The 13,323-nt window shown below is 38.9% G+C and overlaps 1 protein-coding gene across 3 annotated transcripts in view; it reads left to right on the forward strand.

Moving 5' to 3' along the window:
* Positions 1 to 13,323, forward strand: part of MICU1 (mitochondrial calcium uptake 1) — a 219,321-nt gene that overhangs the window by 174,636 nt on the left and 31,362 nt on the right. For all 3 annotated transcript variants that reach the window (XM_007454676.1, XM_007454675.1, XM_007454677.1), the window contains 2 exons: positions 17 to 154; positions 12,082 to 12,190. In XM_007454676.1, coding sequence (XP_007454738.1) covers positions 17 to 154; positions 12,082 to 12,190 — 247 coding nt within the window. The remainder of the gene's footprint in view (positions 1 to 16; positions 155 to 12,081; positions 12,191 to 13,323) is intronic.

Below are 13,323 nucleotides of genomic sequence, written 5' to 3' on the forward strand. Positions count from 1 at the left end.
TCTGTTCCCTTCCCAGTTTGAACGCCATGACCCTGTGGATGGGAGAATCACCGAGAGGCAGTTTGGTGGCATGCTGCTGGCCTACAGTGGGGTACAGTCCAAGAAGTTGACTGCCATGCAGAAGCAGCTCAAGAAGCACTTCAAAGAGGGAAAGGTAGGTATCTTTGCCTAGAGGAAAAAAAGGAACCATGGGAGCATATTGTTATTGCAAAGGCTCTAACATAATGAGAGTGAAATAATGGCTAATTATGACTGATTTCAATTTATCTCTGGTACCTGAAAAAAAAAAAAAGAGCAGTGAGTGAGAAAGAGGGGAGAGCCCCAAATGACCCCATGTTTTTTGTTCAGACCACGGGTGGCACCATGAACTGAGCTTGCGAATTTAAAGAGACAGGCTGGTTTACAGAGGGAGATAAAGTGTTCACTTGTAGATATCTTGAGTTTAAGATGCCTGTGGACTATCCAAGCAGAGATGGTTAGCAGCCAATTGGATATTCAAATCTACTTTAGAGGACTGAGATAGATTTGGGAATCATCAACACACTATTGGAATTAAAACCACAAGAATGGATGAAGTTGCCCAAGGAGGATATTAAACAGAAAAGAACTATGAGCCAAGGGCAAGATCAAGTAGAACACAAACATTTAAGGAGCTCCAGAATGAAATCTTGAGGAAATGGTTAGAGAAATACCTAGAGAAAGTAGTGAAATCAAAGCCAAGGAAGAAGAGTGTTCATGAACTAAGGGGTCTACAGTGTCATATGGAACTGAAAGGGTCCAGTAAAATGAGATGATAAATACCCATTGGTTTTGGTAAAATGGTGACCTTTGGGAGAGCTGTTTTATTACAGTGGTCCAATTGGAAGGCATATTAGAACAACAAGTAAGGAAGTAGAAAAGAAGGAAAGAGGAAGAATGGAGAGGAAGCTCCAGAAAGAAGAAATAGCATATGTTTAAAACTCTGAGGCAGTGTATTACTCTGCTTAGGTTGCTATAACAAAATACTACAGACTGGGTGGCTTAAACAACAGGAATTTCTTTTCTCACAGTTCTGGAGGCTAGAAGTCCATGATCCATGTGCCAGCAAACTGGGTTTCTAGTGAGGCCTCTCTTCCTGTCCTATAGACAGCCACCTTCTTGCTATGTCCTCACATGATCTTAGTGTTTGTGCAGAGAGAGAAAGCATGCTCTCTAATGTGTCTTCTTATAAGGACACTAATCCTATAGGGTCAGGGCCCCAGCCTTGTGACCTCATTTAACCTTAATTATTTTCTCAGAGACCCCATCTCCTAATATAGCCACAGTGGGGTTTAAGGCTTCAGTGTGTGAGTTTGGGGGGTGGGGGGGGACACAAACATTCAGTCCATAACAAGGAGGAAAGATGAATCTGGCATGTGTGAGGAACTAAAAGGGGACTTTTGTGGTTGGAGCATACTAACAAAGAGGATAATGGTCTAAGGTGTGGTCTGAGAGGGAGATGGGGGGCAAGAACATGCAGGACCTTGTAGGTGTGGAACAAGTTGGGATTCTATTCATAGTGCAAAGAGAAGCTATTAAAGGGTCGTGATCAGTGAAATGGCATGGTTGTGTGTATGTTTAAAGAGATGACTAGTTGCTTTATGAAGAGCAGTTTGGAAAGGAGCAAGCGTAGAAGCAAAAAGATTGAGAATAAGATTATTAGAGATTTCAGGAGATGATTGGGCCTTTTTTGAGCAGCACTGAGATTAGAAACCATGGATTTGTGATGACACTTGTCAACTCTGCTCTGTGACACCCTTCAGAGCTGTACCTCGTACAGGAAGAGGCAGATGGTAGAATTGAGTCAGCATGTGGGGTTTTCCATGGGGTGGGGTGAACAAACTGAACCAGAAACTAGTAAAGAGGCCAGATCTCTTAAAGATCTCTCTCTCTCACACACACACACCCACACACACAGAGCAATGCAAGGGCTAGAACCCAGATCTCATCCGCAATTCAATACCCTTTCCACCTGACAACAGTTACCATTTGGCCATGACTGGGAAACTGACCTGGCACTAAACATGTTCCATGAGGGATTGCCAAGGTAGTGTGGTGTGGTAGACATGGAGCTAGAAGATGAGTTCAAGTCCTGCCTCAGAGATTTCTGTGGACATTAGACAAATCACTTAACATTCCTGGCCTCATGAATTGAAGAGCCTTATCCTAGATGCAGACTCTAAGCTTTAAAGACTCAGTAACTGAAAATAAGAAATAGGATTGCTAGTGCTTGTCTCAGTTTTCTTAGTTATTAGTCTTCGTGCATGAAATCTTGCATGAATAGCATCGCCCCAAGTTGGTGGAAAACAATTCTTATCAGCTAGACTTTTTCCTCCTTGTCTTGGATGTTGAAAAGCTAAACGGACCTCTGAACAGGGTGTGGACTGCAACTGAGAACAGGCTGGATTCTGAGAAAAAGTGTCAGCTTCTCTGAGTTCAGTCCAGCCCAAGGTGTTCCCTTGGCTATGGAGGAAGAGTGATTAACAGAAAGTGACAGAAGACAATGCTTTTCTCCCAGAGAGAACTCCTACACTACCTAGTACCCAGCTCATATCTGTTGGAAATTGTAATTCAGAAAATTAATTGCAAATACAGGTGGATTTTATAGGGAACACTCCTTTCTTTTGACCAGACCTATTTTTAAAGTTTAGTCCAGGCATTGATTTGACCTTAAAATAATTATCTATCATGATAGGCTAATTCATGTTTTGTTGTGAATTTATATTTAAAAGCAATAAATTGGGTGTTGGAGACATCTCCCTTAAAGGAATAAAGTATTTTAGCTTTGGCAGGAGTTAATTTAGGACCTGAAGACCTTGCAAAAGAGCCCTGAAATGAAAGGACAGATTTTGTCAGATGATGAAAATCTGGGGTGCTAAATTATTTCTGGCCCAGAATTTCTAGCCTGCCTTAGCAGGGAGATTGAGATTGATTGTACTTTCGTGTTGATTAAATAGTTTGTGAATATAGCAGTTAACTAAAATGAGAGTTAATGAAGAGCCTTTGCTCCTAAGGTTACCAGCCCATCTCTCTGGGACCATTTCCCATTATAGGGGGATCACTGTCTGCTTCCTAATTGCTTCTTTTGTTCCACTTTGGATTTGTTAACATGAAAATGTGTTTTCATTTGGCACATGTTAATCATTTTCTGTGTGGGGTTCTGTACAAAATATGAAACCAGACCTAAAAGATTGAAGGTCCTAGTGGTGGCATTAAATAAATATTTGTGTATTACTTTATGACTATGAAGTGCTTCTCAGCCATTTTTCTTTTTTGTGTTTCTAACAGCTTTGTTAGATCTCATTTCACCTTTGAAAATACAGAGACAGAGAGAAAGAGAAATTAATGATCCACCCAGAGTCTGGACTAATAAAATCCAGGGCTTCCTATTACAGATCTTGTCCCTTCTCTAGCAAAATTCTATTTCTCCTAACCATACTCTTCCTGTAAAGCAGTGCTTTAGACCTGGTCTCCCAGTAGGGTCGCTTGGGGAATTTTTCACAAATGTGGTGTTGGGACCCTCTTCAAAGTAACTACAGCAGAAGCTCAGTGGGTGAGTCCAGGCATCAATAGTTCTTAAAAGTCTCCCCAGGTGATTCTAATGTGCATTTAGGCTTGCGAGCCACTGCTCTGGAAAGGCCTGCTCCATCAGCGTCTCCCGTTTTCTTCCTGAGTAATAGCTAGAAGAATTGGGGAACCTGCCATGCCTGGAAAAATTACTCTATTCATGCTCTGAGTAACTGCCATGTTTCTTACTTAACAAAGACAGATTTTTCTTCTCTTTCTTTCTTTTTTTGCTTTATGAGAAACATGTTTTGTTTTTGCTTTGTTTTAAAGTTTAGTCCCTATCCTGTATCAGATTGTCCCCATTCCCCTCAATATCTTTTTTTCCTGTGACTTTTTCTTCTAGGTCAAATCTGACTCAACTTTAACTTTTCTTTTACTTTCCATCCTCCAAATTACCTTCTTCTCCTCATTAAAAGAAAGACAGAGTTTTCTGAGACTTCGTAAGTATAATTCACAGTGGTCGTTCTCTATGGTTAAGAGTGCAGAAACTGGGCTTACCCGGTGGCGCAGTGGTTGGGAGTCCGCCTGCCAATGCAGGGGACATGGGTTCGTGCCCCGGTCCGGGAAGATCCCACATGCCGTGGAGCGGCTGGGCCCGTCAGCCATGGCCGCTGAGCCTGTGCGTCCAGAGCCTGTGCTCCGCATCGGGAGAGGCCACGGCAGTGAGAGGCCCGCGTACTGCAAAAAAAAAAAAAAGAGTGCAGAAACTGCAAACTTTAATAATTTAGCAAATCCACTCAAGGATGAATTGAAAATTACAGTTCAGTGGCAAACATTGCTATGTTCAAGACACAAAGCCAGGTGCTGTGAGAAAGATAAAAGATAAAACCATCACCTATCTGTAATAGTTTAATAAAAAATAGATGTATGCAAAGAACTATATAATTTCATATTCAGTATTTATTGAGCATCCACCATGTGCCAGGCACTCTTCTAAATATTGGGAATACAGGAATGAACAAAACCAAGTCTCTGCCCTCAACTGGAGGGAGACAGATAATAAACAATTATGGCACAAGACAACTCACTCAGCTTTGAGCCTCTTGAGAGCACTGTCTTACTCATCTTTGCCATCCTCTATACGAGGTTTCATAGGCAAATGTTTGTCAAATGCATTGATGAATGTATATTAAGTACCCTAATAAAGATAATGAGATCTTTTGGGAGCACCAATGAGAAAGATTAGAAGCAGCTGAAGAGACTAAGTAAGAATTCTTGTACCTTGGAGGAGGTACAATTTGAACTTTGCCTGAAAGGCAGAGTAGGATTTTGACAAACAGAGGTTGTAAAGGTATTTGCTTTTGCTATGTGATTCCTCTTACAGCCCTATCCTCAACAGTCTTTGTGTATAGCATTACTTATTAATCTTGCTACCAGCCATTAAGTAGAGTTAGTACTTAAAAAAACAATTTTAATAAAACTATTAGATTATTAACTTTTCATGTTTTCTGTGGATAATATTCATGTGGGCTCCCCTGTTCACATATTCTCAGATATTTGAGAGGTGAACCACATTGTGGTCTTCAGAGGATATCAGATTCTAGAAACATTGCTAGCAGAGCCCTTGAAAAACTCTAACTCCAATTATTGGGTGCCCACCAAAGCCACTATGTATAGCACCCGAGGTGTGACCCTTAAACTAAAAAAAGATTAGAACTCTACTGATTTGCTTTGTTTTACTGATTAGCTTTGAAACCTTTACTTCCCCCAAAGGAGTACTAAACTGTGAATTAGTATTAAGAGATTTAATTTTATGGATTTTTTTCCCTGTTTTATTTTTGGTTTTCCCCACACACAATTAGTTTCATATAATTGAAACTAATTCATATAATTGAATTTCAATTCATTATATGAATTGAAATTCCTATAATTGAATTCACCTTTTCCCTATTTCCTATCCCTCAAGGCCCTACACATACCAGAAAAGAGAGTGTATTTCAGAGCATAACTGAGTAAATTCACTGCCGCTGGCTCTGTAGTAATGAGCCTGCCAGCTTACTAAGGACTTTGCCCTACTATTTACTGAGTACTTTTTATGTACTAGGCATTTTACTTATCTTCTCCCTAATTATCACATCCTGCTTGGTGGATAGAATCCCCATTTTTGAGATGAAAAATACTTTTTCTGAGCCTTAGTTATTTGTCTGAGATCACACAGTGTCTTAAGAGGCGGCACTAGGATTCAAAGCCAGGACTGTCTCATTCCAGAATCCATAATCTTCCTACTAATGAACCTGTTTGTTGTCACTGTTTATTCTCCATGATTTGAATAAGCAGAAAGGTTTGGAGGAAACAAGAAAAACAGTGTTGCTATACTCTAACCTATAGGTTCTTAGTGAGATAGCTAGAAAGGTAAATTATGGAATCAGATTGTAGAGGACCTTGTATACTAAGCTAAGAAGTTTGTGGTCTTTCCAGTTGACAGTGGATGTCACTGATATTTTGTCAGCAGGAGGAATGAACATATGAAGAAAGTGATGTTTCAGGACTATTAGGTTCTTATAGAAATGTAAGTAATGGAAATGGTGTAATTTCCCCCTGCTGCCAGACACCAACCAGTTGAAGAAAAGTCTGCGCTTTGCAATGGGGAAATGCTTTATTGGAGCAAGACAAGTACAGAAACATCTCTGAAAAGGTACCCAAGAAATTGGTGACAGTGACCACATGTAGGGAGGGAGACTGGATGACAAGGGAAAGGAAGAATTACTTGGTACTGTGTAACATTTTGTACCATATCCATATATTACCTGGTGTAAAAATAATTTAAATGTTTTTAAAAACTAAGCAGAAAATGGAGCAGATGAGAGATTAGATTGGTGAGAAACATAGCATAGAAGGAAGAAGGAAGGAGACTTATATTTTTAATGGGCCACAGAGAGAGCTCAGGCAATTAGATTGATTCTTGGCAGATGGATTTGCTATGATCAATTAAAAGACAAGGCAAGGAATCATCGTTACAATGTGTTTGTACTACCTATGGCCTGTCAGCACTAGATATCTGGCTTTAGAGCTGACTCCAGAGGAAGCCAAATTTTCCTTCCCCCTCTTCTCATTCTACTGTAACTGCTTTTTATTTTTTAACAGTTTTATTGAGGTATAATCTGTATATCATAAAGTATATATAAATTATTTTAAGTGTACAATTCACCAATTTACCCATCAATTATTTTTAGTAAATTTATAGAGTTAGGCAATCATCATTGCAATCTAGTTTTAGAAGATCTCAGTCACCCCAAAAAGATCCCTCGTGCTAGTTTGCAGTCAATCCCCATTTCTGCTGTAGCCTTACATGACCATAAATCTTCCTCTGTCTCTATAGATTTGCCTTTTCTGGAAATTTCATATAAATGCATTCATATAATAATGTAGTCATTTGCACTAGCTTGTTATGTTAATCACTTTGATGTTTGGGTTCCATAATGTTCAGCAAAAAAAACCTTCTTGACCGTATTTCCACATGTGATTCTCTACTTAAACCTAACAAAAACGTTCTGTTTTAAAACAAATTGTGATGGGCGATGAAAAGTGGATACTGTAGGGTTTCCCTGGTGGCGCAGTGGTTGAGAGTCTGCCTGCCGATGCAAGGGACACGGGTTTGTGCCCTGGTTCGGGAAGATCCCACATGCTGCGGAGCGCCTAGGCCTGTGAGCCGTGGCCGCTGAGCCTGCGCATCCGGAGCCTGTGCTCCGCAACAGGATAGGCCACAACAGTGAGAGGCCCGCGTACCACAAAAAAAGAAGAAAAAAAGAAAGTGGATACTGTACAATAATGTGGAACGGAAGAGATCATGGGGTAAGCTAAATGAGCCACCACCAACCACACCAAAGGCCGGTCTTCATCCAAAGAAGGTGATGTGTATATATGGTGGGATTGGAAGGGAGTCCTCTATTATGAGCTCCTTCCGGAAAAGCAAACGATTAATTACAACAAGTGCTGCTCCCAATTAGAACAACTGAAAGCAGTACTGGATGAAAAGCATCCAGAATTCGTCAACAGAAAACACATAATCTTCCATCAGGATAACTCAAGACGACATGTTCCTTTGATGACCAGGCAAAAACTGTTACAGTTTGGCTGGGAAGTTCCAACTCATCTGCTGTATTCACCAGACATTGCACCTTCGGATTTCCATTTATTCAGATCTTAATGGAAAAAATTTCAATTCCATGGAAGACTATAAAAGGCACCTGGAACAGTTCTTTGCTCAAAAAGATTAAAAGTTTTGGGAAGGGACTTCCCTGGTGGTGCAGTGGTTAAGAATCCGCCTGCCAATGCAGGGGACACGGGTTCGATCCCTGGTCCGGGAAGATCCCACATGACACAGAGCAACTAAGCCTGTGCTCCACAACTACTGAACCTGTGCTCTAGAGCCCACGAGGCACAACTACTGAGCCCGCGTGCCACAACTACTGAAGCCCATGCGCTCTTGAGCCAGTGTGCTGCAACTACTGAAGCCCACGCATCTAGAGCCCATGCTCCGCAACAAGAGAAGCCACCGCAATGAGAAGCCCGCGCACCGCAATGAAGAGTAGCCCCCACTCGCCGCAACTAGAGAAAGCTGGCACGCAGCAATGAAGACTGAATGCAGACCAAAAAAAAAAGTTTTGGGCAGATGGAATTATGAAGTTGCCTGAAAAATGGCAGAAGGTAGTGGAACAAAATGGTGAATATGTTGTTCAATACAGTTTGTGGTGAAAATGAAAAATGTGTCTTTTATTTTTACTTGAAAACCAAAGGCACTTTTTGGCCAACCCAATAATAAGTATGTAGTGGTATCTCATTGTGATTTTAATTTGCATTTCCCTAATGAATGATGATCCGGAGCATTGTTTCATGTACTTACTAGCCATTCGTATATCTTGTTTGGAAGACGTCTATTCAAATCTTTTTTTTAATTGGGTTATTATTATGATCTCATTGAGTTGTAAGAGTTCTTTATATAATTCTGGATACAAATCCTTTATCAGATATATGATTTTTAAATATTTTTTCCCAATCTGTGATTTGTCTATTTTCTCAGTATTTTGAAGCACAAAAGTTTTTAATCTTGATGAAATCTAATTTATCAATTTTTCTTCTTTTATGGATTGTGCATTTGGTGTCATATCTAAAAACTCTTTGCCTTACCCAAGGTCATGAAGATTTTCTGTTTTCTCCTAAACATTTTATCAGTTGCTTTTAGTTTTGAAAGGCAATTCTATTTGCTTGTTTAACAACTTCTCTAATGCTAAATTCATTTTTAAACAACATAAAGAAGTACTTCTATTGTCAAAGTACTGTTAATTTTATCTTCTTTTTTTAGTTATTTAGAGCCCAGTCTTATATATGTTCTTCTTTCCAAAGATAGATAGATAACTGGTTTGTTGAACAGTTAGTCACAGAATAAAATAACTCCTGCTTCTTCCACTTTGCCATAGTATGTCAAAAAAAAAAAAATCCCTTTAATGTCAAGCCTCAGAGAAGGATATTTCCTTTTCACTACTATGTGTGCAGTTCAAGTCACCTGACAATAGATTGTGCTTAAACTATAGCCTTCTAAGTCTGAGCAACTCAACTTGCAAGAAGACTATCTTTGCACTTTCTATCCACGAACCTCATGCTATAGTCTTATTCTAGCTTTATTCTAATAGACCTCTGGATTTTTTACTAAGGTAATTACCAAGAAATAAGAATTTCGTGAATGGCATCATCTTTTCTTTAAGGAGGCCCATGTCCAGTGTAATCTTATTTTCCTCACTGTTCCTGGCATAGTGCTCGATAAATATTTTTTATTATATCTATGTAATAAAAGGCAAAATGTTACACATTTTTATTTAATAATGGCATAGTATGAGTTGTATTCCACTGTTTTTCTAAATCATCAAATGAATAACCACTCAGTTCAGATTCTTCTATGTTCTCAAATAATTCTCAACATAAGCACTGTGGTCTTGAGCATTTGATATTTCACAATAAATTAACTAACATACATCAGAGGTTGTTTATCAGAGTGGGATGCAATTCCTTTACCATGCCCTTTCTGTTTTAGGAATTTTATGTCAACCTTTTAGCCTTAAAAACCCTTTCATAAACTCAGACCCCTATCCTTACCTCGCCTGTGGAAATTCACACCCTAATAAAAAGAAGTAGAAAAGCTTTAGCGTGTCTTTTTTTAAATTGTGGTAAAATATACATAACAAAATTTACCATTTTAACCGTTTTTAAATGGTTTAGTAGCAGTAAGTACATTCACACTGCTGTGCAAAGAACACCACCACCATTCATCCCCAGAACTTTTTTCATCTTCCCAAACTGAAACTCCATACCCATTAAACAATAATTCCCCATTATCCCCTGCTGCCCACCCCTGGAAACCACCATTCTACTCTCTGTCTCTATGAATTTAACTGCTCTAGGTACCTCGTATAAGTGGAATCATACAGCATTTGTCCTTTGGCTGGATTATTTCCCTTGGCATAATGTCTTCAGGGTTCATTCTTGTTGTAGCATGTGTCAGAATGTCTTTCCTTTTAAAGGCTGAATACTATTCCATTATATGTATACACCACATTCTGTTTATCCATTCATATATCAATGGACACTTGGGTTGTTCCCACCTCTGCACATCTTTAGATGGAGAGGAAGAGAAGATGGTATTAGTGTATCCATCCACAAGCAGGTGATATTGTAAAACCTGTGCTTCTGATCCAGTGGAATTCTTCCCTCTTATAATGTTGTTTCTAGCCTAGTGCTTACATTAGATAGCATACTATGGCATTTGTACAAGGAATGAACCCTACCTCTGAGAATGACCTTAAGAGAATGACCTCAAGTTGGGGCAGAATTATTTAATATAGGCCTTTTTCACTGCCAAAAGTTATGGAGCTTGGTATATAGTAGTTGCTCCATAAATGTTTGAATGAATGCTTAAATACAGATGGACAACTGTTCGTAATTGCCAAAAACTGGAAATAGCCCAAATAGAATAGATAGTCACACGATGGAATACTTACAGCAGTAAAAATGAATGAACTACAGATATACACAAAAACATTGAAAAATCTTAAAGAGAGAATCCATATATAATAGAATACATATTGCATGGTTCCATTTATAAAATTAAACAGACATACTTAAACTTCTTAAACATATGTCTAAGGATGCATAAATAGATAGTAAAGCTATTTTTTATGAAAAGCAAGGAAATGAATATTCTAAAAGTCGCAGTAGTTATCACTGGGAGAAGAGGCTCATAACTGGGAAGAGTCACGTTGGGGAAGAGAGGGAGATTTCTGGGATGCTGATAATTGTGTTTCTTGACCTGAATTGAGATCTTATGGGTGTTCATTTTACAACAGTTTGTTTTATGCGCCTTTCTATATGGTCATCATATTCCACAATTAAAAAAATTTTAAGTTCTCTGATTCTAAGGAGAAAAACTAAAACGATCATGTGACATAATCATACACACAGTATTTTAGCTTTTAGATTGATTGATGAAATGAGAAAGATACCATTGGCCAGTTTGGAGAGTACCAGGAATGTGCTATAGATTGTCTATATTAAGGTTTCCTTTTTACTGAGTTACTGATGTGGATTCCTGGGCTCTGTAGTTTTGGGAAATGGAGATCGGAAGAGGATCATTACTGAGTAGAAGCCCGTCAACATCTGCAGTCCATAAAAGGACCTGATGCTTCGTTAGAAGGCGTTAACCTCAGTGTCTCCCCAGTGTTACTCATTTCTTAGAGATTGTATTCATTTCCATCACAGCATGATGTGTGAGAAATGGGAAATAGGCATATAGGACAAATCTTCCTCCCTCTAATCCCTGTTTATCCAACTACTCTCTTGAGCCATCATAGAAAGTAGCATCAAAGATCAGCAAATCTTTGACCAGCTTTTGAAAAGAATTTCCTCATTCACAGACTTTCATCAGTTTAAAGTTACATGGCAAATTGCTTCATTAGTAGCTTTTAAATTGAGATAATGAAAAACTTTCCCAGTTGCTTGGGTTCTGCTAAATGCTGAAACCGTTCCCATGTATATTACTGACTTTGGTGCTTCTTCAATTAGCTTAAGCCTCAAAAAGCTTGACTGGCCTATGAGTAGATTATTAAAATGAAAGTCCTGATGGGTCTTACTTGTTACGATGTATAACACATCAAGTGGCTACAGCTCATTTAGGAAGTGTCACAACAGATATTGTGACTAATTGGAGGGTATAGTTAGAAATATTTTCTTTAAAGATATCCAGCCATAACTTTAAACAGCTTCATGTCAGATTTTACATATGAGGGGAAAGCAATTAGCCAACGTGCATTTCTCAGGGTAAAATACCAGAGTTTTGTTCCCCTGTTGTGTACAAATTTGACATTCCTTGACTAATATGTTGAGTCTCTGTTCTAGACATAGCAGAAATTTCTGATTTATAGGAATGAATAACTGCCTAGTTTTCTGCATTTTTATGCTGCTTTTTGTACAGGTTCCTGCCTTACTTAACTGTCTTTCTTCTTTCAGGGTCTGACATTTCCGGAAGTGGAGAACTTCTTTACTTTCTTAAAGAACATTAATGATGTAGACACTGCGTTGAGCTTTTACCATATGGCTGGGGCATCTCTTGATAAAGGTAATGAAACCCAAAATTTTTTTCTTGACACTATAAACACTGAATCTGTAATCTATTAGGTGACTACCCATCCTTAACAGTAATACGTGAATTTTTCTTGACATTGTTTTTTGATTTGTTTTGTTGACACTGTATGAGCCTTGCATTTCACCCTGGGAGGCCAAATTCAGCAAATATATTGTCTTGTGCTAAAGGCTATATAGTCAAGGCATATTCCAGTCTTTAAATGATTAGTCTTGGAAACAGGCATCTAAGCTGAGGCACAGTGAATGAAATTCAGAAATTCTCTCTTTAGAGCCAGAGTTATGACATATATAATGTGAAGCTAAAGTTGCTGTTCATTTTAATTCATTCTTTGTTGAGAAGGAATGGTTTGGTTTGTTTTTCATGTTAAGGTTTTTGAGTTTTTCTTTAAAAGATAAAATCATGATTCTGAAAATAGCACCCCCTATTGGCTTACTTTATACAAATTCAGTTCCAGTTTGTACAGTCATTGTGAGAGAGCAGAGGAATTGAAAACAGTTTTTTCCCCAATATTTTTTTTTTTTTTTTTGCGGTACGCGGGCCTCTCACTGTTGTGGCCTCTCCCGTTGCTGAGCACAGGCTCCGGACGCACAGGCCCAGCGGCCATGGCTCACGGGCCCAGCCGCTCCACGGCATGTGGGATCTTCCCAGACCGGGGCACGAACCCGCGTCCCCTGCATTGGCAGGCGGACTCTCAACCACTGCGCCACCAGGGAAGCCCTCCCCAATATTTTATTATGAAAAATTTCAAACATACATAACAGTTGAAATAATTATTCAGAGAACATCCATATATCCACCTCAATGAATATTTTGCTATATTTCCCTGATAGAATATCTATGCATATATTCATCCTTCTGATTATCAATCTCTCTTAATTTTTGACACATTCACAGTTAAGTTAGAGACATAAGTACTTCACTCCCGAATACTTCAGCATGAATATTAGTTCAGTAGATTTTTACAGTTCCCTTGTGCCCTTTCACAGTCAATTTCTGCCCCTGGCTATCATGAGGCATTCTTAATTCTGTGTATTTTTCCACCATAGATTAATTTTGTCTGTTCTAGAACTTCACACAAATGGAATTATACAATGTACACTCTTTCT

This window comes from Lipotes vexillifer, unplaced genomic scaffold, assembly GCF_000442215.2.
Source record: "Lipotes vexillifer unplaced genomic scaffold, Lipotes_vexillifer_v1.1 scaffold205, whole genome shotgun sequence".
Classification (NCBI taxonomy): Eukaryota; Metazoa; Chordata; class Mammalia; order Artiodactyla; family Lipotidae; genus Lipotes; species Lipotes vexillifer.